At 36.7% G+C, this 25786-nt stretch overlaps 2 protein-coding genes across 2 annotated transcripts in view; both read right to left on the bottom strand.

Annotated features, from left to right (window-relative positions):
• The window catches only part of METTL2A (methyltransferase 2A, tRNA N3-cytidine), a 393599-nt gene that overhangs the window by 69908 nt on the left and 297905 nt on the right, over window positions 1–25786 (bottom strand). The window lies entirely within an intron of this gene.
• Window positions 6789–25786, bottom strand: part of LOC138152765 (EF-hand calcium-binding domain-containing protein 13-like) — a 54713-nt gene continuing 35715 nt past the window's right edge. Inside the window, exons 12-19 of the mRNA XM_069076851.1 lie at window positions 25426–25479; window positions 23742–23843; window positions 19516–19569; window positions 18637–18741; window positions 15556–15609; window positions 14123–14224; window positions 7264–7317; window positions 6789–6847 (exon numbers count right to left, since the gene is read on the bottom strand). Of these exons, the coding sequence (XP_068932952.1) occupies window positions 6789–6847; window positions 7264–7317; window positions 14123–14224; window positions 15556–15609; window positions 18637–18741; window positions 19516–19569; window positions 23742–23843; window positions 25426–25479 (584 nt within the window). The remainder of the gene's footprint in view (window positions 6848–7263; window positions 7318–14122; window positions 14225–15555; window positions 15610–18636; window positions 18742–19515; window positions 19570–23741; window positions 23844–25425; window positions 25480–25786) is intronic.

Raw genomic sequence — 25786 nt, 5'->3', positions numbered from 1 at the left:
TTATAATATTATCTGGAGGAAGAGATTACAAATAATTTTCTAAGGCAAACCAATCCATTAATTCCTCCCTCTCATAGAAAAATCACCCCTTTTCTCAATACTTTCTTTTCAGTATACCGATGTGTATATATCTATACCTCTGGACCTATGGCTACTTTCAAAATAACGGTGTTTATCTGTTTCTCCATTAGAATCTGCTAAAAGTAGGAAAGAAAAAAAATGGACTGAGATTCCTCCATCTCCCTAAGATGAAAATATTAAAATCAAGACCAATAGGCAGAAGCTCCTTTATTTTCCCTTCCTTCCCATGTACCCCAACATATATCTGTTTCTTCATCTGTCCCTTTGGGAACAAAATATCTCTCTCCACTGTTCAAATTCTAACTTTTTCACTCATGTTTTGACCTTAACCACCCCTCACTTTCTCTAGGACATTTGATTTCAGGTCTTCCTGATTCCACACAGCACCAATTAGTTGCTGTTAGTGCCTTCAGTACTTTATTACTTTTCATTTAATTCACTCATAAAGACCCATTTTAAAAATGTTTATGCAGGGTGATTGGGAAACAAAGATTCTTCAGGTCCTACTCATGGAGAGTAATAACAAAGCTGAGATTTAAACTTCAGTCCTTGATCCCCAATCTAGTCCTTTCTGTGACACCACACTTCTTCTTTGGAGGCATCTGAGGAGCCCTTTTAACACTAGCCCAGGCAAAAGTTTAGACAAACATGAAATACTGTAAATTCCCAAATCTAAAGGAATCTGTTTACCAATTATTTCTAGATTTGCCAGAGTAGCAATTTAGGCTTGCCTTTTCAGAGTCTAATGAAGGACAGGAAAACATCTCCTACATTTCTGTAGGTACAACTGAAACTTTATAAGGAGTGTGCAGTGTCACCCCATGTTGAACACTCCTCTATCCCTCTGTCCTGAGACAAATGAATGGAGCAGCTTTGCCTCCTGTTTCTTCTCATACTGCTCCAGCTCTTCTGATCCAGAGTCCCCAGCCCTATGCTAGCCCACTGGGGTTGTATGAAAATAAGATCACTTTCCATTTGAGGCAATACTGGGTTACTTTTCTAGTACCCCTCAATGCTACTCTCTTCAACCTTCCCTCACCTACTTCCCTTACTTTTATTCTTCTATTCATATCTTTTCATTTTGCTTGCTCCCTTTTCTCTTTACTATTCATTAGGCTTCCTGGTTGCTAAAATGGTATTATCTTCATTGGTTAGTCTTTATGCCTGTAATGAAATCGAAGAACTCTAGCCTAGGGAGTAGTCTGAGGCATCTTTCTTTAGAAAGGAAGTATCAGACATTTTCACAGAAGCAAGTCCAAGTTCCCCTTATGGCCACAGTATAATCTGGAACACTCACCATCAATTGGCAGGCGTTTCAGTAGATCCTGATGTTCGTCTTCTGTGAGTGTGATCCCCATTTCCTTCAGAAAGCTGTCCAGGTTTTGAGCATCAATGTTTTCTATTTATAAAAGATGAGAATGGTGAATGGTGGGAGTATGAGAAATCTGTAGTGACTCCAGAGAGTGAAAGATACCTGTGTCCTATCATCTCCAAATGCAACAAGAAGAGGAAAGTTAGCCTTTGAGATGAGCCTACACACAGAAAGTCACTTGGGAATTCAGAAATAGAATTATTTCCTTCTGGTTCAGGGGACTATGCTAGATTGAAGAGGTCTACACTGAGGAATATGAAACGGTCATTAGACAATTGTCTGGTGAAGATTGACAAATCAGTGACACAAAGGTCTAGCTAATAAGTAGGGTTTGATTTTCTTTGCTTTTATTCCAGTAGTTTCTATTGGTCATATTGCAATGCTACACTTTACCACTGGCGTGGAGTCCTACAATTTTGTCTGCCTCAACACTGTAGCAAAGGTCAAGCATGAATATACTTCATTCCAGAAAATTTACGACTTGCTACAAAGAGACTGGAGAGTATTTGGCAAGCTTGTAAGTGGATTTAAATAGAGTGATGATTATTTAGCACAATTCATCCACAATAGGCAAGCTTGTAGTGGATTTAACTAGAGTGATGATCATCTGGCACATTTATACACAATAGGGAGTGTCACAGTTGTTATCCTGGACTCCTGATTCTCACCACCCCATAACCAATCAGTTGCTGAATCTTGCCACTTCTCCCTCCATAACATCTCTCACATCTACCCCCTTTTATTTCTACTCACACAGTCACATCCTTAGCATAAGTCATCATCCACCTCTCCCTTGAAGAGATGTTATAATGGTCCCTAATCTGATTCCCTTCTTCAACAGTCTCTTCCCCACCAATCCATCTTCCACAGAGTTGCCAAAGTGATTCTCTTTAAGCACAGATCTACTGACCATGCCACTCAATAAATTCCCCTGGTTCCCTATTTCTCTTGGATCAGATATATAAATTCCTCTCTCAATACTTTCCTCTGCCTACTTTCTATACTTCACATATAGACTTCATTTCCTAGCTGTCCCCCATATTCTCTTACTTCCATCTCAGAGTCCCTCTCTTTCTTTAAGGTGAGCCACAACCTCTGCCTTCTATGAGGAGACTTTCCTGATTTCCCTACTGCTAGGACCCAATCTCTCAAATTATTTTGTATTGATTCTGCATATATTCACATATATACATGTTGTTTCTCCCAAGAAAAGGCAAACTCCTTATGAGCTGGGACTATTTCATTATTTTTGTTTTTGTAAATCCAGTGCCTAGCACAGATGTTGTGAGAGCATAAATGTTTACAAATTGATCATCTCTGTCTATGCAGATCAAAAAAATTATTTATAATATATATTGTTAGAAAGCTGCCTGAGAGGGGAAGTAAGTTGTCTCACAGTCACATAGCTAGTAGGTCACGAATCCAGGACTTTTGACTCTAAGGCTATACCTCTCTCTACTACGCCATGCCTTTCATGGATTTCTGTGAAAAATATTGAGATGCCTGTTTTTACCTGCATTCTCATCATAATGTCTTACTCACCTTTAATAGATTTCAAGTTATCCATAATTTTATTCAGGGTGACCTTCCCATCAGCTGTAAGACAAGGCAGAGCTTAGACAGACACCCGAGGATGCAGAATCTCATCAAAATAGTATTATATTACATTCTGAAATTATGAGATAAGCTATAGAAATTTAGAAGTTTTCTCTGAACTCAGGAAATTACCTTGGAATTTTATTCTATATTGCCTAAAGATTTATTTTTTAATAAGCAGCTGAATAATGAAGAAAGTTCTAAATCTAAATATTTATGACAATAATTATAATAATAATAGTTAACATTTATATAAGGCTTTAAGGTTTATAAAGTGCTTTTCAGATATTAACTCATTTTATCTTCACAAGAACCCCATGAGGCAGGTGCTATTATCTCCATTTTACAGATGGGGAAACTGAGGCTTAGAGAATTCAGAGGTTTTTTTTTTTAACAGAATCCTGAAAGTCTGAGAGTTGATCAAATGTCCATTTTTTCCATCCAAAATTATGCTTAGTTTTGCTGGGTATGATATTTTTGTCCAGAGGCCCAGTTCTTTTGCTCTTCGATATATAGTGTTCCAAGACCTGTGATCTTTTAGTGTCACCAATGCTAGGTCTTATGTGATTCTAATTGAGGTACCATCATATGTAAATTGTTTCTTTCTTGTTGTTCATAATATTTTGTCCTTGATTTGGGGGTTTTGGAATTTAACTATAATATTCCTGTGAGTTTTCCTTGTAGGATCTCTTTCTGTGGTGATCAGTGGATTTTTTTCCCTATTTCTACTTCCCTCTCTTTTTTTGTTTTTTGTTTTTTGTAGGGCAATTGGGGTTAAGTGGCTTGCCCAAGCTCACATGGCTAGTTTTTGTGTTAAGTGTCTGAGGCCGGACTTGAACTCAGGTCCTCCTGACTTCAGGGCCAGTGCTCTATTCACTGCACCACCTGGCTGCTCCCTCTACTTCTCTGTCTTGTTCTAATATTAGCTTCAGGACAATTTTCTTTAATTATTTCTTGTATTATTGTATCAAGATTCTTTTTTTGATCAGAACTTTCAGGTAATCCAATCATATATTTTCTCTTCTTGATCTATATTCTCTAGATCTGTTGTTTTTCTTGTGAGATGTTTCACATTCTCTTCTATTTTTTCATTCATTTTATTTATTTTTTAAAAATTTCTTCATCTCTTATAATTTCACTAGGTTCACCCTGCCCTAGTCTGATTTTCAAGGAATTATTTTCTTTCTTAAGATTCTGGATCTCCTTTTCTAATTGGTTGACTTGTCATAATCTTCTTGTTTTTCTTGTATTATTTTTAATTTTTCCTCCATCTCTTTCATTTGATTTTTAAAGTCTTTTTTAAGTTCTTCAGTGAATTCTTTTTGGGCAGGTGACCATTTGACATTACTTTTTGGGGTAGAAGAGGGTTTCTTTGCTTCAGTATCCTCCTCTGAGGGCAAACCCTGGTCTTCTCTATGCCCATAGCAGCTCTCTATGGTTGAATTCTTGCTCCTTTGTCTGTGCAAATTTTTAAAAAAATAATTTAGTTTTTATAATCACCTCTAGTCCTGGGGCATGGGGGAATGGTGCCTTTAGCCTCTGATCCTCTTCAGTTCTGCCCTCTGATCTTGAACTCAAACCAAGACCTCCAGCCTCCTATAAGTGCCCACAGTCAGCCAGTGGCATCCCACCCTACTGCTTCTGCACTCACCTGGTATATACTGGTTCCTTCTCTCCCTCTTGGCTACCTGAAGCACAGCTGGGTCTAGCGTTCTTTATCATCAGAGGTACCCTAGATCTTCCCTAGATCAGATGCCCAATGCCCCTCACTGTGGCAGGGTGGTGGCAGTAGTAAAAGTTCCTGTGGCCTACCGCTAGCCTCAGGGTTTGCCACTTGCTGTTTAAGCTGCTTGCCTCTAGTTGTTAAAGTGGACCCTAGCCTGGAGGTATTTACTCTTCACAGGAAGGAAATCTAATCCTGAGATTTTTCTTTAGGTCTCCTTCCATTGTCCCAATAGGACCCCTGTTCTACCCCTACTCTTAATTTGTTTTCATGGCTCTATGTTCTTCCAGAGGTACTGTTTTATCTCTTTTGTGGAGGAAAATCTTGAGAGCATGAAGTTTTCTGATCTACTCTGCCATCTTTCCAGAATCCTCTCCCAGATTCTTGAAATATTGAAGATTCATATTTCTCAACAACTGATCATAAGGGCTTAGACCTGAAGACCCCATTTTTTTCTTCAGTTAGAGGTGTTTAATCTTTTCAAGTGCACACGATTTTTAAAGAAACTTGGAATGTAACTTGTCTTCTTTTACTATCTGGAGGTAAATTTTTTAAAAACTCTGCTAGCAAATCATCATTGGTCTAAGTAGATAAGGGATCATTGTCAGAAGGTTGGTCACTACATGATTATTGTTTTTTTTGACCAAAGGAAAATGAAAGGATATTTAGGCTTACATGGGTTATAGACTGCTCATTCTACTCACACCAATGAAAACATGACTTTTTTTTTTTTTGCGTTTTGGACTGGGGAAGGCAAGGCAATGGACGTAAAGTGACTTGTCCAAGGCCACACAGCTAGTAAGTGTTAAGTGTCTGAAGCTGGATTTGAACTCACTTCCTCCTAACTCCAGGGCCAGTGCTCTACTCATTGTACCACCTAGTGGCCCCCCATGACTCTTTCGAAGTAATAAAAATAGCTAGCATTTATATAACACATTAAGGGTTGCAATGTAATAAGGATTTATATGTATATATGTATGCTTTCTCATTTGAATCCTCAGAACAATCTTATGAAGTAGATTCTATTGTCATCTCTATTTTGCAAATGAGGAAAAGGGGATTAAGCAGGAACAAGTGATTTGTTTGGGATCATACCAGTAAGGTCTAAATCAGGATTTAAACTCAGGTCTTCTTGAGCCCAAGTTCCATACTAGAAAATTTCATCTGGTTGGTTAGGATCTCCTGATTCACATTGGGCTTCTCCCCTTAAAGATGGCAACAAGACAGTTGAGGTGGGGACTGTGGTGAAGAGTAAGGAGTCTTCCATACCCGTGTTCTATTCAGTGGCATTATAGAGACTTTTGACTTAAAGGTTGAGTCAGAGATACTATTTCATGATACATTATGATGGGCTTTCTCTATAGGTACTTATGTCCTTTTATATGATCTAAATAAGTATCCTTTTCAGAAATTTTCAGACAAAAAGGAAAAGCTTCCCTAAAGACACACAGGGCCATAAGAAATGCTCACCATCAACTGGCAAATTACTCAGTAGTTCTTCTATTTCTCTGTCTGTGAGCTTGATTCCCAGGTTTTCCAGAACCTTGTCCAGGTTGTTAATATTAACATTCCCTCCTTCAGAAAGAAGAAAGTTGAAGAATATAATCAATAAACTAATTAAGTATTTATTAAGTGTTAACTATGTGCCAGACACTGTACTAAATGCTGGAGATAAAAAGAAAATCGAAAGATTGTTGTTCTTTCTTCATGACTTCATACTATCCATGGGGTTTTCTTGGCAAAAATGCTGGAAAGTTTTGCCATTTTCTTCTCTAGTGGATTAAGGCAAACAAAGGTTAGGTGACTTGTCCAGGGTCACAGAGTTTGTAAGTGTCTGAGGCTGGATTTTGCCTCAGTTTCCTCATCAGTAAAGTAAGATACAGAAGGAAATGGCAAACCACTCCAGTGTCCTTGCCAGCAAAACACCACATGGGGTCATGAATTGTTGGACACGACTGAAATGACTAAACAACTTCCTGACTCCGGGCTCAGTGTATCTGATATCTCAATAGAGATTCACTGAGCTACCTTGCTACCTTCAGAAGCACTGTCCCTGCCCCCAAAGAGTTCACAGCCTAATGGAGGAGACAAATAAGAAAAATACGGAATTGTGCCAGAGGGACTATATACAAAGAATTTCAAAACTGGATTCATCATACCTAGTTTGAGGGTGAGGTAATACAAATAACAATTCACACGTACAAAATACTTCCTAAATGTGCTCCAAACTCATTTTCAAAGGCACAGTGACAATTTTAAAGGACAAAAATGGAGAGTCATTAGGAGAGCTAGGAATATGATTTGTTCCTGTTAATTTCGGTTCATTGTAATCTTGAAGTTCTCTACAGTGATAGAATCTGCATTGTCTCCTCCAGGGTGACTGTATATAGAGAACTGGAGGGCATGAGGCAGAAATGTGGAATCAGCAAATTGGAAAGAATATAATTTATGTTATAATTACTGAGAAGAAACAAAACAGTTTATTACTCACCATGTAGATTCTTCACAGAATCCATTATGTTTTTCTTATTTATTTTCCCTTTGGCTGTAAGAGAAAGTGAAATTCAGGTCACAGAGAATTAAAAAAAAAAAAGACAAAGTTCTTCACTTAGCCAATAAAGATTGTCCTAATTCCTTCCTTTCACCATGAAATAAGAATGAAGTGAAGAAACAAACAAAACTCTCAAGTGGATGAATTAATCCCTTTTATTAAAATAGATTCTTCTCACTCTGTGGCAACATAGTCCATTATAGTTAAAATATAGGATTTATTATAGATAAAAGCTTTGTTTCAATCAAGTATTATTTCACAAGCTCTTGACTCAAATGTCTTTATAAAGGAAGGGAGTAGACAGTACTGGTTTGGAAACAGGCTGTTCAGTTTGTGTTTTTTTTTGTTTTGGTGATATCTGAAACTGTGAACCTCTTTTATGTATAACTTGTTTTAAAAAATGTAAGATAAATTTATCAAGGTATTTCCAACATTGTGCTTCTCTGTGACTTCTTCTAAACTCCTGTTCTCTTCTGTGCATTTTATAAATCTTTCATTTTTGCTTTTCATTTTTTTCATCACTATCACTACTTCTTTCTCTTCCCCATAACTTCCATTCTTCTGCCTCCAATATGAACCATAGCTTATAACAAGTAAAAGTATAGTCAAGAAAAACATATCCATATACTGGCAAATGGTGAACATCACCAGTCTTCTGAAGTTAGACCTCATTGCATTAATCTTTTTTTTTTAAAAAAATTAATTTATTTTTAGTTTTCAACATTCACTTCCATAAGTTTTAAATTTTCTCTCTCTCTCCCTCCCCTGCACCCTCCCTGAGACAGTGTGCAATCTGCTATGTGCTCTACATATACGCTCTTTTTAAACACACCTTCACATTAGTCATGTTGTATAGAAGAATTAGAATGTATGAGAGGAACTATGAGAAAGAAAAAAACCAAACAAAACAAAAAAAGAGAGCAAATTGTATGCTTCAGTCTGCATTCAGACTCCATATTTCTTTGTCTGGATGTACATGGCATTTTCCATCATGAGTTTTTTAGAATTGTTTTAGGTTCTTGCACTGCTGAGAAGAGCTAGGTCTATCAAAGTCAGTCATCACACTCATTGCATCAGTCTTAAGTCTTTTAAAATTGCTTTTGTTTGTGATGTAATTATTTTAAAAATCTTTTTTTATTGGCTCTTCTCACTTCACTCAGCTTCAGTTCATCAAAATCTTTCCATGTTTTTCTGAAGCTATCTTTTGTGTTGTTTCTTATAGTGCAATAATCTATTATATGCATATGTGATAATTTCCTTAGCCATTCCCCAATTAAATTATAACCTGTAAGTTTCTAGTTCTTTACTATAACAACAAGTGCTGATATAAATTGCTTTTTCTACTTGTGGGGTTTTTATCTCTTTAAGGACATAAACCAAGTAGTGATATAGCTGGGCATGAAAATTCTACTTACTTTTTTTTTTTAACTATAGGCCCAAATTGCTTTCAACCTTCACCAAGAATTCATTAAAATAAATCCTTCCAGAGTCTCTTAAAATTTTCTGAGTAAGAACATTAATTTAGCTAGTATTATCAGTTTTTATTATATTAACATGGCCCAAAGATGAAAAATTAATACATCTCCATTTATTTAATACTATATTTCTATGAAGAGTGATTTGTAGTTGTGGGCATATACTTTACTTATCTCAGTAGCTGGATTTAAAAATATTTTATAATTCTGTAGTGGGTTTCTTTTTTCTTTTTGGAGGGGGGAAGGCAGGGCAATTGGGGTTAAATGACTTGCCAAAGGTCACACAGCTAGTTTTTGTATTAAGTGTCTGAGGCTGGATTTGAACTCAGGTCCTCCTGACTTCAGGGCTGGTGCTCTATTCACTGTGCCACCTAGCCTTCTGTAGTTGTTTTTAATGTAATATTTCTTTCTTTCTCTTTCTACTCTGTTTTGTTGGTAACATATGGAAAGTTTGAAATTTTGTGTGGTTTTATTTTATATTTTTCTACTTTGCTGAAGTTGTTTCAATCAATTTTTAGTTTAATCTGTAGGATCTTCTAAATAAGTTGTCATCTGATCTGCAAAAAATGATAATTTTCTTTCCCTTCTGCCTGTACTTCTTTCTTCAATTTTTTTTATTGCAATAGGTAGAATGACATTAAGTGATGGTTGTGATAATGGATATCCTTGTTTTATCCTAATCTTATCAGGAAAGGCCATTCATTTCTCATCTTGGAATAGCCCTATTTGTTGCCAAATAGAACACATAAATAGAAAAGCTTCCCTAGTGAGTTTCTCAGTATGATAAGATACTCAAACATATTCAGATGGATCTGTTTGAGAGTTCCCTTCAAAGCTGCAGATGGCAGAATACTAAACTTGGAGTCTGAGATTTGGGTTTAAATTATGCCTCATATGATTACTAGCTGTGTGACCCTGGGCAAGTCATTTAAGCTCTATAGGTCTCAGTTTCATTATCTATGAAACGAGGAGGTTAGATCTGATGATCTCTAAGGTCCTTTCTAGCTCTAAATATATTAGTAACCCACCCATGCCTGCATATATTGTCTGACTCTTTGTAGCAGCAAGCACCCTAGCATACCCAGGATTTAATAATATAGGATAATATATATAATATAGTAATATAATATAATAGGATTTTCAACCTAGTACAGGTTCTTTGATCTGCTTTTCTAAAGGAAAGCAACTCAAAAGGGGTTAACAATCTTACTTTAATCAAACATATATATCATTCACTTAGCTCAGGGGAAAAAGTCAGCACCTGAACTTCAGAAAATATAAACAGAAATTACAAGCAGATAAAAAATACCGACAGAGAAAATAACACAATTCAGTAGACCAACAGACAGGGCTTCTAGCTGTCTGACCATTACATACATACACAGTTAGTGACCAGAGAGAGAAGCACCAACATCCATATACACCCTTCTTCGGGATCAGAGGACAAAACAACCTTTGTGACCCACTGCCTAATCACAAAGTAATAAAAGGTGTGGCCCTTCCTGAAAAACAAGCCTCCCCTAAGCAAGCTTCTCTTGTTGGGCTCCAGGTGAGGCCATTACACTCTTCTTTGTGTCTTCTGGGGAAACTGAGGGTACTGGAGCAGCAAATGGCGGTGGGAATTGAGTGAACCACACCGACTCCATCTTAAAACTCAATTCTAGAGCTAGTTTAGTTCCCTTTCCATTCAATTATGAATTTAGTTCAATTTCTGTCCTGTGACAAAGCTTTATTCAATTATGGGAATTGTGCAAAAAACCTTTTATTCTACTGTTTGAACCTAGTCCTGCATGGCTGGACCATCCCAACCAATTGCTTAGAGACCCTTAACTAAGGACCTAGGAGGTCATGCTGAGCAGAAAGCCAGGTAGATCTGAAGATTGATGCAAGGAGTTTTCTCACAATTCTACATCTAAAACAACTCATGGGTCATGTGTGAGAACTGGTCCCATATTGATCAATCAATTATTGTTTACATGTTCCTTTGGTTGAATACAGACACTTGGGGGAAATGAGACACCTCTTTTCTTGATTTTAGGGAAATGCATCTGTTCATTTTTCCCTTCTGAACTTGGGAAATCCCTAATCTTTCCTCCAATTAGAAATCAGATTGCCTAATGTATCCTGGCTAAGTGTTCCTTTTAATTAATTGGTCTTATTTGATTAATTGTTTTTAATAAATAAAAGTCTGTTTCCTCCTGTATTTGGGGTCCAGTGCCAAAGCTGAGGAAGGCTACCTTCCTGATTTGTTGAGCAATTGGCACATGTTCTTAATAAATAATTATTTTTGGAAGCTTGAAACTTTTTCCTAATTCATTTAATCTTTCACCTGCCACCTCTCCCAGAAATTTTCCATAAGGTTACTATGCAACTTGCTGGGTGCTTTCTTAGCCCTGTGTTGACACTGTGAAGGTACCAGTGGAACACTCCATTTATCCACTTCTTAATCCCTCAACCTTGTCCTTTGATAAAAATATTTTACTCCTGTTCTTCAAAGTTCCTCATTGGTTATGTTGGTAACAACCACTATATACCTCTCTATTCCCCTCTGTGTAATATAATTTTTAATTCTTTGGAGAACATTGTATTCTATGTTTCACTAAAAGTAACATTGGTAGAATGTCGGTATTAAAAAAGTCAGCCTTTGTTTCCACAGGAATCTTGGTATAATTAATGGAATCTTAGATTTCTCAAAGACAACCTAACCCACTCTCCTCATTTTCAACTCTGGGAAGAACTGGTTCATCTTTATTCTTTCTCCCAGATATACAAACTCAGGGGACAAACTCTATAGGTTTATGACATAAAGGAATGTCATGATCTGCATAATAGACATTCTTCATCTACTTGGCCTTTCCTTTGTAGATGGACAAACTCTTGAGTGGTTACAGAGCTCTTCCAGGAGACCCTGCAATATTCCAGTTTTTGATGCAACCAGCAAAATGTCATTCCCAAACAGGACACTCTGGAGGACTTAACCATCCACAAAGAAACCCTCTTCTAATTTTGACTCTACAACAGATCTGCTCCAGCACAGTAATAAAAACTCACCTGATCTGGGTGATAAGAGGTTCATTGAATAGAGCTTTTTCTGTTATACTTTTCAGGGAATCTAGATTGATTTTTATATATGGATAGGAGATACCATATTGGAAAAGACACTCTAAAGTGTTCTTTTGCTATATGTGATCAAATACTTTTTCATAATCACAAGCAAAATGGGATCCTATTTTCTACATCTTTCAGTTTACTACAAAATGACTAAAATGTGGTCTATTGTTGAATATCTCTTGTAAACACTTGCATGTGTTCCTTAATAATACCTTCATCCAGGATGCTCTTGAGTTGTGTATTGATGACTCATATAAAGATTTGGTGCTAGTAGGATAGTAGGCACATAGGTCAGTAACTGCTGATGTTTTCTTGGTCTTTTTTTTTGGTATTAATAAAGTCCAAGATTTTTTTTCTTATCACCCTCTCTTTCAGACACCTTTCCTACAGAGTGTTCCAAAAAGTTTTAAAATAGTTTAAAGGTATTAAAGTTTAAAATTTCTCTAAGACTTTTGTGATAGCCTGTATATATAGCAGTACTCTCACAACTGTATCTTCTTCAGAACAAATATCTATAATATATATCTGGTCCAACTGGGCAGCTTTTCTCATCTTTGTTATCTTTAATGTCATTTTTCTCCCACCTATAAGCTAATCTTGTATTGCGATGTTTGGGTAGAAGTGTTCTCTTTATACTGTCTTTGATTGTTTGTTATAGTAATCAGAGATCTTTTCTATTTTCTTCAATTTATTTTTCTATATTTATTTTATCCTTAACTGCACTGGGGATTACCATTCTCAGTGAAATTCCTTACAAAGTTTTCTTTAAATTAGTTTAAATTTCCACAGCTTCTCTTGGCTTTGTAAGACAATATTCCTCAGAACTATGTTCATCATCTTTTTCTAGGGGATTTTACAAAGAAGTTTACTAACTAAAAAACTATTGTTGCCTCAACTAATGTTGCCATATTTCTTCACTTGGCATGTAAATAAATATTTACTGACTTACTGGGCTCATTTGGTTTTCCTCTTGTGGCAACAGATTTAGAGTAGTTAAACTTCTGACTTTTAATGACCATTCGTGTAATTTTTGGTGCCTATTTTCCATTTTGTTTGTTACTTCTTTATATAATTCAGGATTGAATTATTCCAAATGTCCACCATATCTCTTTCTCACTATTTTCTCTTGTTATATTCTTGACATGTTATAGAAAAATCATATCCTGGGGCGGCCAGGTAGCACAGCAAGTAAGAGCACTGGCTCCAGTGTTGAGAAGATCTGGAGATCGAATCCCGGGCTCAGACACTTAGCACCCACCCAGAAACACCTGGCCGTGTAACCTTGAGCAAGTTACTTAACCCCAATTGCTCAGGGGCGGCCAGATGGCTCAGCGAGTAAGAGCACTGGCTCCAGTGTCGGGATGACCTGGATCAAATCCGGGCTCAGATACTTAGCACCACACCCAGAAATAACTGGCCGTGTAACCTTGAGCGAGTTACTTAACCCCAATTGCTTAAAAAAAAAAATAAAAAAAATCATATCCAGAACATTATAACAAGAAGGGATTATATTCTTATATTCTGATTTCTTTTCTTTTTCTTTTTTGTCTTTTTGGATGGGGGAAGGCAGTGCAGTTGGGGTTAAGTGACTTGCCCAAGGTCACATGGCTAGTAAGTGTTAAGTGTCTGAGGCTGGATTTGAACTCAGGTCCTCCTGACTCCAGGGCCGGTGCTCTATTCACTGCACCACCTAGTTGCCCCCTACTGAAATTTTATAAGGAGTGTGGAGTGTTACCCCATGGTGAATACTCTGTATCCCTGTTTTGAGATAAATAAACTAAGCAGCTTTGCCTCCTGTTTCCTCTCATACTGCTCAAGCTCTTCTGGTCCAGAATCCCTTGCCCCTATGCTAGGCTAACTGAGCTGGGTAGAAACAAGATTCATTTCCATTTAAGGCAATGTTAGGCTATTTTTCTCTCATCTCTTAATTATACTCTCTTTGACCTTTCCTCACCCACTTCCTTTATTTTTATTCTTCTATTCATTTCTTTTCATTTTACTTGCTCCCCTTTCTCTATATTATTACTTAGATTTCCTATTTGTTAAAATGGTATTATCTTCTACTGGTTAGTCTTTATGCTTGTACTGAAATTGAAGAACTTTAGCCCAGGGAGTAGTCTGAGGCATCTTTCTTTAGAAAGAAAGTATCCGACATTTTCACAGAAGCATGACCAAGTTTCCCCCATGGCCACAGTATAATCTGGAACACTCACCATCAATTGGCAGGCATCTCAGGAGATCCTGATGTTCATCTTCTGTGAGTGTGATCCCCATTTCCTTCAGAAAGTTGTCCAGGTTTTGAGCATCAATGTTTTCTGTTTATAAAGGATGAGAAAGATGAAAGAAAGTAATGTGAGAATATTTAATGACTCCAAAGGGTGAAAGATAACACTTATTCCTGTGTCCCATCATCTCCAAATTCAACAAGGAGAGTTATTCTTTGAGATAAGCCTATACACATAAAGGGAAAGTCACTTGGGAATTCAGAAATAAAAATTATTTCCTTCTGGTTCAGATGACCCATGCTAGATGGAAGAGGCCTACACTGAAGAATATGAAATGGTCATTAGACAATTGTCTGGTGAAGACTGACAAATCAAAGATGCAGCAAGCTACATGGATCTAGCTAGTCAGTAGGGTTTAGTTATCTTTGCCTTTGCCCCAATTGTTTCAACTCGTCTGAATACAATGCCACTCTTCACTACTTCCTAGGAGACCTAGAATGTTGTCTGCCTCAACATTAAGAAAAATGAAGCAAGAACACAATGTATTATGTTCCAGGAAATTCAGGACTTGCTACAAAGGGACTGAAGAGAATTTGGCTAACTTCTTTTTTCTTTTTCTTTTTTTTTTAAAGCAATCGGGGTTAAGTAACTTGCTCAAGGTTACACGGCCAGTTATTTCTGGGTGTGGTGCTGAGTATCTGAGCCCAGATTTGATCCCCAGATCATCCTGACACTGGAGCTGACACTGGAGCCGATGCTCTTACTCGCTGAGCCACCTGGCCGCCCCTAAGCAATTAGGGTTAAGTAACTTGCTCAATGTTACATGGTTAGGTGTTTCTGGGTGGGTGCTAAGTGGCTGAGCTCAGGATTAGATCTCCAGGTCATCCTGACACTGGAGCCGGTGCTCTTACTTGCTGTGCTACCAATTTGGCTAACTTCTAAGTGGATTTAAATAGTGATGATCACTCAGCACATTTATCCACAACAGGGAATTGTCACAGTTGTTATCCTGGACTCCTGATTCTTTCTCACTACCCCATAACCAATCAGTTGCCGAATCTTGACACTTCTCCATCCATAACATCTCTCACATCTACTGCATTTTATTTTTACTCACATAGTCACATCCTTAGCTCAAGTCACTATTCATTCTCCCTTTAAGAGCCTTTAATTGATCCTTTTACCTCAATTGTCTATGCAAATCAAGAAATTATTTGCAATATATGCTATTTAGGATGCTGCCTGAGTGGGGAAGTGATTTCTCTCACAGTCATATAGTTAATGTGTCAGGAACAGGTTACAAATTCAGGACTTTTGACTAAGGCTATACCTCTCTCTATTATGCCATGCTTCCTCTTACAGATTTTCCTGAAAAATGTTGATATGTCATTTTTTTACCTGCATCCTCACTTATTACTCACCTTTAATATATTTCATGTCATCCAAAAGTTTATTCAGCTCGACCCTTCCATTAGCTGTAAGATAAGGCACAGGTTAGACAGAGACCTGAGGATGAAAAGCCTCACAAAAATAGTATTATGCTACATTTTGACATTATGAGATAAACCAGAAGAACTCAACAGTTTTCTCTCAAGTCAGGTAATTACCTTGTAATTTTATCCTATTTTCTCTGAAGATTAATTTATAATGGGCAACTGAGAAATAAAAAAAAGGCCTCACTCTCTCTGTAAATTGATGGTAATAATAGTAATAATGATAGTTAGCATTTTTATGTAAATGCTAAAATGTAAAAGCCTTAGATAAGGCTTTAAGATTTGCAAAATTCTTTGCAAATATTAACTCATTTTATCCTCACAAGAACCCTACGAGGAAGGTGCTATTATTATCTCCATTTTACAGACTGGAAAACTGAAGCTTAGAGAAGTTAAAATGATTTGCCTTGATTACACAGTTAATACTTGTCTCAGACCTTGAACTTGGGTCTTCTGGACTCTGGGTCCAGTTCTATATCCACTATACCACCCAGCTACCTCACACAATCATTGAGGGAGATACCTTCTCTTTGCTAATGAGTATCTGAAAAACTTTTATTGTAGTCAAACATATTTTCACATACATTTTAGGAATAAGATGGAAATAATTGGACCTTTCCTATCACTTGGCTTCAGCTTACTCCTCTGTGAAATGAAGGGGCTAGACTAGGTAATCTCTATGTCCCTTCTCAGTATGGATGTGATATGACCCTGTGTACTAGGAAATTCCTTTTTCACATTTTTTGATAACAGAAGTGAAAGAAGAGCTATTTTTTCTTTCAATGATCTGACCATACAATCTTGTTTGTGGTTAATATTTTATGTATCTTTGCAAATTTATTTCATCTAATTGGTTAAGTGTAAGACACACTATAAAGAAATAAATATTTAACTTTATTATAAAATATTATTGTTTAAACAAAATTTAAATTATTCAAGTGGAAACAGCTATGGTCCCTTTAGCAGAAAAATCTCATTTAGCAGGCTCACTTTGTTACCCAGAAACTGAAGCATTTAACTAAAGAAGAAATTTATGCTATTCATATAAAATGTGGGATAAATGATATTTGTCCATTCCTTTAAAATGTACAAAGTACATTATGTAAATGATCTCACTTAAGCTTCACCCTATGAGCTCAGTGCTATAGGGATCATTACCAGGGATGTAGCAGCTAAAAGTGGTGCAGTGGAGAGAGTGCCAGGCCTGGAGTCAGGAAAACTCATCTTCCTAAGTTCACATCAGGCCTCAGACCCTTATTAGCTGTGTGAACTTGGGCAAGTCACTTTACCCTGTTTCCATCAGTTTTCTCAATTGTAAAATGAGCTGGAGAATGAATGGCAAACCACTCCAGTATCTTTGCCAAGAAAACACAAATGGGGTCATGAAGAGATAGATGGGACTGAAAAACAACCAGACAACAACAAAAACCCTCTGAGTATCATCCTCAGCTCTTCCCTTTCCCCTCCTCTTCAAATCCAATTAATTGCCAAGATTTGTTGATTCTCCTTCAACAATCTATCTGGTGGGGTGGCTAGGTGGTGCAGTGAGTAGAGCACTGGCCCTGGAGTCAGGAGGACCCAGGTTTGGAACTAGCCTCAGACACTCGACACAAAAAACTAGCCGTTTGACCTTGGGCAAGTCACTTAACCCCAACTGCCCTCCCCAAATCTCTCCAAAAAGCAAAATGTCCCAAACAAACAAAAACCCCCAATCTATCTGCATGCATTTCTCCTCCCACATTCACACTGTTCATTTGCAGGTGTCAATTTAATCTAGTTGTAGTATTCACTTTGCTTTTTGGCCATAAGTGACCCTCAAAGGCGCCCTAAGAAATGAGAGAATGCTTGCAAAATATGTTGGTGGAAGGAATACTCACACTGCCAAAGGCATGGATTCTTGAAATAATGAAGATTCATACCCCTTGACACCTGGTCACAAGAACCTAGAACTGAGGACCCTGTATTTTTTTTTTAATCCATGAATTTTGAACCAGTTAGAGGCACTGTTTAGTCTTTACAACTGCAAACCATTTTTAAAACAACTTATAACACACATATGTTCCATTTACATCATCATGTAAATTTAAAAAAACTGTTAGCAAATCAACAGTGGTCTACTGTATAAGACATATAATGCTGAGTATATAAGGGATCATTTTTAGAGGGCTGCCCACCAGATGACAATTGTTTTTTTGGTTAAGGAAAGATGAAAGAGGGGCAGCTAGGTGGCGCAGTGAGTAGAGCACCAGCCCTGGAGTCAGGAGGACCTGAGTTCAAATCAGGCCTCAGACACTTAACACAAAAACTAGCTGTGTGACCTTGGGGGCAAGTCACTTAACCCCAATTGCCCTCCAAAAAAAAAAAAAAGGAAAGATGAAAGGAAATAGGTGTGCATTGGCTACATTTTGCTCAATATTCTCACACTAATGAAAACATGGATCTTTTGAAATAATACTAATATCTAGTATTTACAACACTATATATAAGCTTGCAACACTATTTATATATACATATACACACATGTATTTATATATTTTTTCTCATTTGACTTTCACAGCAACTTTATGGAACAGTTACTGTTACTATGACCATTTTCTGCCATAAAAGAGAGGTTGAGTGAGTTCAAATTATTTGTCCAGGATCATACTGTAAGTGTCTAAAGCAGGATTTAAACTCAGGTTTTCTTGAGTTCAAATCCAATACTGGCTGGTTAGGATTCCCTGATTTACATTGGGATTTTCTCCTTAAAGAGGGCCACTAGTCAGCTCTAGTGGGGCCTGTGGTAAAGAGAAAGGAGTCTTCCATTCCTGTGTTCCTACTCAGTGGCATTCTGGGAAACTCTTGACTTGAAGGTTCAGTCAGAGATAATATTTCATTAAACATTATGATTGGTTTTCTGTATTGGTATTTCTATCTTTTCATGTGAACTACATTAGGATCCTTTCAGAAATTCTCAGACAGGAAACCAAAGCTTCCCCAGAAGCACACAGGGTCATAATAAATGCTTACCATCAGCCGCCATATTGGACATTAGTTCCTCAATTTCTCCGTCTGTGAGCTTGATCCCCAAGTTTCCCAAAATTTGGTCTAAATTGTTAATATCAACAGTCCCTCCTTCAGAAAGAAGAAAATTGAAGAACATTATCAGTCAAAAATTCATTAGGTTCTTATTATATATTAGGCACTATATGACATTGTAGGGATTCAAAGCCAAGGTAAGTCAATAAGCATTATTTATTAAGTGCTTACTATATGTCAGACAATTTGCTAAATGCTGGGAATAAAAAGAAAATCAAAAGCACTGCCTTTAAAGAGCTCACAGTCTAATGGGGAGAAAAATGAGAAAAATATAGAATTTTGCCCAAGAGGGAGAAATTGCATAAATCCTATATGTAAATACAATTATTCTATGAATTTCAGAACTGGATTCATCATTCCTGGTTGGAGGGTGAGATATTACAAATAATAATTCGCACGTATAAAGTACTTTCCAAATGTTCTCCAAAATCATTTTGAAAGGCACAGTGACAATTTCTAAGGACACACATGGAGAGTCATTGGGAGAGCTTGGAAGATGATCTGTTGCCGTGATCCTGGTCCAAGAGATCCTGACAGTCTTTTCAAGAGAAAAGCACTACCCCAAAGTAAGGAATGAATTGGTCAAGGCTCATGGACTCTGGCAAAGCAGATTAAGCTAATCTATATACTTTAGGCCAAGGGATTTGAAATTCTCTACAGTGACAGAATCTGGTGAACTGTCTCCTCCAGAGGGTAGTTTTCATAAAGAACTGGAGATCATGAGGCAGAAATGCTGAATCAGTACACTGGGAGGATAAGAGAATTCGTGTTATAATCACTGAGAAGAAATAAAATACTTTTTTTACTCACGTTTGAGATTCTGCACAGCATTCATTAAGTTTTTCATCTTTACCTTCCCGTTGGCTGTAAGATAAGGTACAATTCTGGTCACAGTAGAACTAACAGAGAACTACAATAATAGCACAGAGTTCATCATTTTGTAAACCCAGTCTATAAACACTGTTCTATTCCTTCCTTGCTCCTTCAAATGAGAATGAAGGAAGAAGAATTCTCAAAGGGATGAATCCATCCCTTTCATTAACATACATTCTTCTATGTGGGAAAAAATTCATTATAGTGAATGGACAGTTTATTGTAGAGAAAAGTTTCTCTTCAAATAGCTATTATTTCACAAGTTCTTGAATCAAGTACCTTTTAAAAGGAAACAGTAAATGGTGCTGGTTTGGAAACAGGCTGTTTTTTGTTATGTGAAACTGTGAATCTGTGTTACGTATAACTTGTTTTAACAGTATGTGATAAATTTAACAAGGTATTACCTAGATTGTGCTTCTCTCTGACTTTTTCTGAATTCCTGTTCTCTTTTGTGTATTTCATACATCTTTTGCTGTTTTTTTATTCCTTTATTCTTTTTTTTATCACTATCACTACTTCTTACTCTTCCCCATAACTGCCATCTATCCATCCCTGATCAGAACCCTAGTTTATAGCATATAAAAATATATTCGAGGAAAATATGTCTTGTTCTACACCTCTAGTCTATAACTTCTCTAGCAAGAGATGTGAATAATGATTCATAGCCTGTCTTCTGAAGTCAGAACTCCAATTTCAAGTCTTTCAAAGCTGCTTTTGTTTATGATGTAATTATTTTATAATTTTTTTCTTGAATCTGTTCACCACTCAACATAGTTTAAATGGTTAAAAAAATCCTTAATAAAAGGATTTATTCTGTGAAGTCTGGATTCAGTCAAAGGGCAGCACTTGAGGACCTAAAGGGCCACATGTGGCCTTGAGGCTGCAGGTTACCTATCCTTGCCCTAGATATACATATTCAGGTACAAACACTATAGTATAGATTTATGGCATGAAGGCATGTCATGATTTGTGTAATAGACATTCTTTAATCTACTTGGCCTTCCTTGTGTCAATGGTTTACACAAACTCCTGAGTGGTTACAGAGGCTATGCAGTATTCCAGTTTTTGATGCAACCAGCAAAATGTCATCCCTAAACAGTACTATCTGGAGGGTTTAACTATCCACTAAGAAATCATCTTCAACTTGGGACTCTATACTACACCTTCATTATAGTGGTGAATACCTTTTGTCACTGTATATATATCTCTTTCTTTTTTACCTGATATTTGTCATTAGAGGTTCATTGAACATGGTTATTTCTGTTGTTATATCTTTCATGGAATCTGGATGGGTTTTCAAATATGGGCAGGAAATGCCTTGTTGGAAAAGTGACTCTAAGGTGTTCTTTTTGCTCTGCTGAATCAAAAACTTTTTCATAATTTGCAAATGATAAGTAAAATGTGAGCTTATGTTTTCTACATCTTTCACTCAAGTACAAAATGACAAAGATGTTGTCTGTTGTTGATTATCTCTTGCAAACACAGACTTATTTTCCCTACTAATCCCCCCATCAAAGATGTTCTTGATTTGTGTGTATATGACTCACATAAAGAAAGATTTTGTATTAGTGAAAGAGTAGGCATATAGGTCAGTGATTATTGATTTTTCCTCAGTCATCTATTTATTAATATTATTAAATTTAGTAATAAGATTCAAGTTTTTAAACTTTCTTCTCTTTCAGAAATCTTTCATTTAGAAGGTGCCTCAAAAGTCCAAGTATAGTTTAATGTTATTAAGGCTTAAAATTGCATTAAGACTTTTGGGACAGCCTCTTTATCCATCAGTACTCTCATAACTGTCTCTTTCAGAACAACTTTCTATATGCACTTGTTACAACTGGGCAGCTTTTCTCATCTTTTTTTTCTCCTTAATACTATTTTTTTTTCTTTTTGGATGGGGGAAGGCAGGGCAATTGGGATTAAGTGACTTGTCCAAGGTCACATGGCTAGTAAGTGTTGAGTGTCTGAGGCCACATTTGAATTCAGGTCCTCCTGACTCCAGCACTGGTGCTCTATTCATTGTACCACCTAACTGCCCCTTTAATACTATTTCTATCCCTCCTCTAATCTTCCCCTGGATTATGAATTTTAGTTACAAGTGTTCTGTTTCTACAGCTTTTGATAGTTTTTCATAGTAATCATTAGAGATCTTTTCCATTTTCTTTTTTTTTAAATTTATTGTTCTATATTTATCCTTAGATGCACTAGATATTACTGTGCTTACAGGGATTCCTTATAAAGTTCTTTAAATTGGTTTAACTTTCCATAGCTTCTGTATGCTTTATGAGACAATATTGCTTATAACTATGTCCACAATCTTTCTCTATGAGATTTTATAAACAAGTTTATGTTGTGATATAGCTTCACTTGTCAAGTAAGTCAAACATTTACTGACTAAAGTGATTACTGGGCTCATATAGTTTTCCTCTTGTGGCAACAGATTTAGAGGGGTTAAACTTATATGCCTTTTAATTACCTTCTATGTTATTTTTGATGTCTGTTTTCCATTTCTATTGTTTATTACATATTTAAATAATTCAAGATTCAATCATGTCAACTGTATGTCATGTTTCTTTCTTACCATCATGTTCATAATTTTTATATTATTTTGCAAATTCTTTATATATCAAGCATAATATCCAGAATATTATAACAAGAATATGTTCTTTTTATATTCCTATCTTTTTCTCGACAAGGCAGTAGTCTTAATTGTTCACACCTGAGTAACTCTTTTCTTACCTGTTCATATATGACCTATTTCATTTTTTGCAATGATTTTTGATGCTTGCCAACCCTAGCTCTCAGCAGTTCTTTTCTTGAAGAAGCTATTCCTGGCACAAATGCATAAAGCTTCTGTACAGCCTACACATTGCTGGCATCTCTCTTTCCCTTCTTCTGAATACTTGTCTTTAGTTCTACAATAAGGAATTACCAAATATTCCACGAAATCATGTTTCTTGTTGCCTTTGGATGTATGATCAGACCAGGTCCACCAGCTTCTTTGATTGCCATTTTAACTGTGTGGCTATAGCTTTCATTTAGTTGCAAAATGATTTATACATATTAACTCATTTTATCCTCAAAACAATGGGGGAAGCAGGTACTATTTTTATTTCCACTTCACAGATGAAGAAACTGGGGCAGTCAGAGGTTTATGACTTTCCCAGAGATACACAGCTAGTGAATGTCAAAAGCCCCATTTAAATCTATAGCTTCCTGATTTCACACACAGCACTCTACTGCACCACCTAGTTGCCATGAGTGCATTCAGTACTCTATTACTTTTCAATTCATTCACTCACAAATGTCAGTTTTTAAAATGCTTACTCTATGTAAGATGATAGGGATACAAAGACTCTTTGGATTCTCCCCATTGAGAGAAACAACAAAGCTGAGATTTGAATTTCAGTCCTTGATTTCCAACCTAGTCCGCCTTTTCATGACACTACAGTTCTTCTTTAAAGGGATCTGAGGGGTCTTTTTGACAGTAGCCTAGGAAAAGTTTAGGCAAACATGAAATTTTGTGAATTCCCCAAACTAAAAGTAAACTGTTTACTGATTATTTCTAGGTTGGTCAGAGCAGTAGAGTTTAGCCTTGCCTTGCCAGAGTCTAGCAAAGAACAAGAAAATGCTCCCTACATTTATGTGGTTACCACTGAAATTTTATAGAGTGTGGAGTATCACCTCATTGTGAACACTCCTGTATCCCTCTGTCCTGAGATAAATAAATTGAGCATCTTTGCCTCCCTGTTTCCTGTCATACTACTCCAACTCTTCTGGTCCAGAATCTCCAGCCTCTATGCTAGCCCACTTGGGTTGGGTGGGAATAAGATCACCTTTCCATTTGAGGCAATATTGGGCTACTTTTCTATCACCCAGTAATGCTATTCTCTTCAACCTTCCCTCACCTACTCCCTTTATTTTCATTCTTCTATTAATTTCTTTTCATTTTACTTGCTCCTTTTTCTCTTCACTATTCATTAGGCTTGACAGTTGCTAAAATGATTTTATCTTCCACTGGTTAGCCTTTATGCTTGCGCTGAAGTTGAAGAGCTCTAGCCTAGAGAGTAGTCTGAGGGATCTTTCTTTAGAAAGTATCCGACATTGTCACACAAGCAATCCCAAATTCCCCTGAGGGCCACAGAATAATCTGGAACACTCACCATCAATTGGCAGACGTCTCAGTAGATCTTGTTGTTCATCTTCTGTGAGTGTGATCCCCATGTCCTTCAGAAAGTTGTCCAGGTTTTGAGCATCAATGTTTTCTGTTTACAAAAGATGAGAATGGTGACTTATGGGAAAGTGAGGAATTTGTAATAATAATTAGTCATAACTCTAGAAGGTGAAAAATACTACTTATCCCTGTGTCCCATCATCTCCAAATTCAACAAGAGGAGCATAGTTAGCCTTTAAAATGAGTCTACACATAAGCAGAAAGTCACCTTGTAATTCAAAAACAGAAATTATTTCATTCGGGTTCAGGGAAATATAGTAGACTGAAGAGGACTACTTTGAGGAATGTGAAATGGTCATTAGACAGTGGTCTGATGGAGAATGACAAATCAATGATGCATTCAGCTACATAGGTCTAGCTAATAAGCAAAGTTGGATTTTCTTTGCCTTTATGCCAACTGTTTCGACTCATCTGAATAAAATCCCACTTTTCACCACTGACTTAGAGACCTAGAATGTTATCTGTCTCAACCTTGGGAAAAGTGGAATAAGAACAAAACGCATTACATTCCATGAAATTCATGACTTGCTACAAAGAAAATGGGGAGTATCTGGCAAGCTTTAAGTAATGATGATCATTTAACACATTCATTCACAATAGGTAATGCCACAATTGTTATGATAGGCTTCTGAACTCTTTCTCCCTCCACCACATACCCCATATCCAATCACTTGTTGAATATTGTCACTTCTCTCTCCATAACATCTTTCACATCCACCCCCATTCCTCTCCACTCACACAATGACATTTTTAGCTCAAGTCACCATCAATTTTTCCCTTGAAGAGATGTTATAATGCCCCCTAATCAGTCTTCTTGCCTCGAGTCTCTTTCCCTCTCCAGCCCATCTTTTACACAGCTGCCAAAGTGATTCTCTTTACGCACAAATCTACTGACCTTATCATTTAACAAACTCCCCTGGTTCCCTATTTTTCTCTTGATCAAATACATAAACTCCTGCCTTTATGGTTTTAAAGTCCTCCACAATCTAGACCCAACTTATCTCTCTAGTCTCATTATATATCACTTTCCCCTGCCTACTTTCTTCTGTTCCTCACACATGCCCTTCCATTTCCTATCTCTGTATTACCTTGCTAGCTGTCTCCCATGCTCTCCTTACTTCCATTTCAGAGTCTCTCTCTTCCTTCCAGGTGAAGCACTATCTCTGCCTTCTATAAGGAGGCTTTTCTGATTCCCACACTGCTAGGGACCTCCCTCTCAAATTATGCTGTATTTATTCTGCAAATATTCACATGTATTCATGTTGTTTTCCCACTAGAAGACCAGCTCCTTGTGAGGTAAGATTATTTTCTTGTTTTTGTCTTTGTATCTCTAGTACTTAGCATAGATCTAATGGGCACCTAATGAATGCTTGCAAGTTGATTATCTCTGTGCAGATCAACAAATTATTTTTATATATACTGTTTAGGAAGTTTCCTGAAAAGGTAAATAATTTTTCCCACAGTTACACAACTAGTAAGTGTCAGAGGCAGGATTTGAATACAGGGCTTCTTGACTCTAATACTGTATCTCTATCCACTATGCCATACTTCTCATGGATTTCTGTGAAAAATATTGAGTTGTACCTGATTTCTCATCATAACTTCTCACTCACCCTTAATGGATTTCACGTTATCCATAACTTTTTTCAGAGAGACCTTCCCATTAGCTGTAAGATAAGGAAGCAATTAGACAGCAATCTGAGAATGCAGAATATCACAAAAATGATATTATATTACATTTTTAAATTATGAAATAAGTCAGAGGAATTTAATAGTTCTTTCTGAATTTTATCCTATTTTCTCTAATAATTAATTTATAGTAGGCAGCTGAGAAATGAAGGAAGCTCTCACACTATAAATTGATAATAATAGTAATAAAATAGTTAACTTTTATATAAGGTTTTAATGTTTGCAAAATACTTTACAAATATTAACTCATTTTATTCTCACAAAAACCTTGGGAGAAAAGTGCAA

This window comes from Petaurus breviceps, unplaced genomic scaffold, assembly GCF_028583685.1.
Source record: "Petaurus breviceps papuanus isolate PSGF00001 unplaced genomic scaffold, PetGlider_PUasm1.0 90925, whole genome shotgun sequence".
NCBI classification, from domain to species: domain Eukaryota; kingdom Metazoa; phylum Chordata; class Mammalia; order Diprotodontia; family Petauridae; genus Petaurus; species Petaurus breviceps.
The sequence above is the reverse complement of the archived record's forward strand: the minus strand, read 5'-3'. Positions and strand labels throughout refer to the sequence as shown.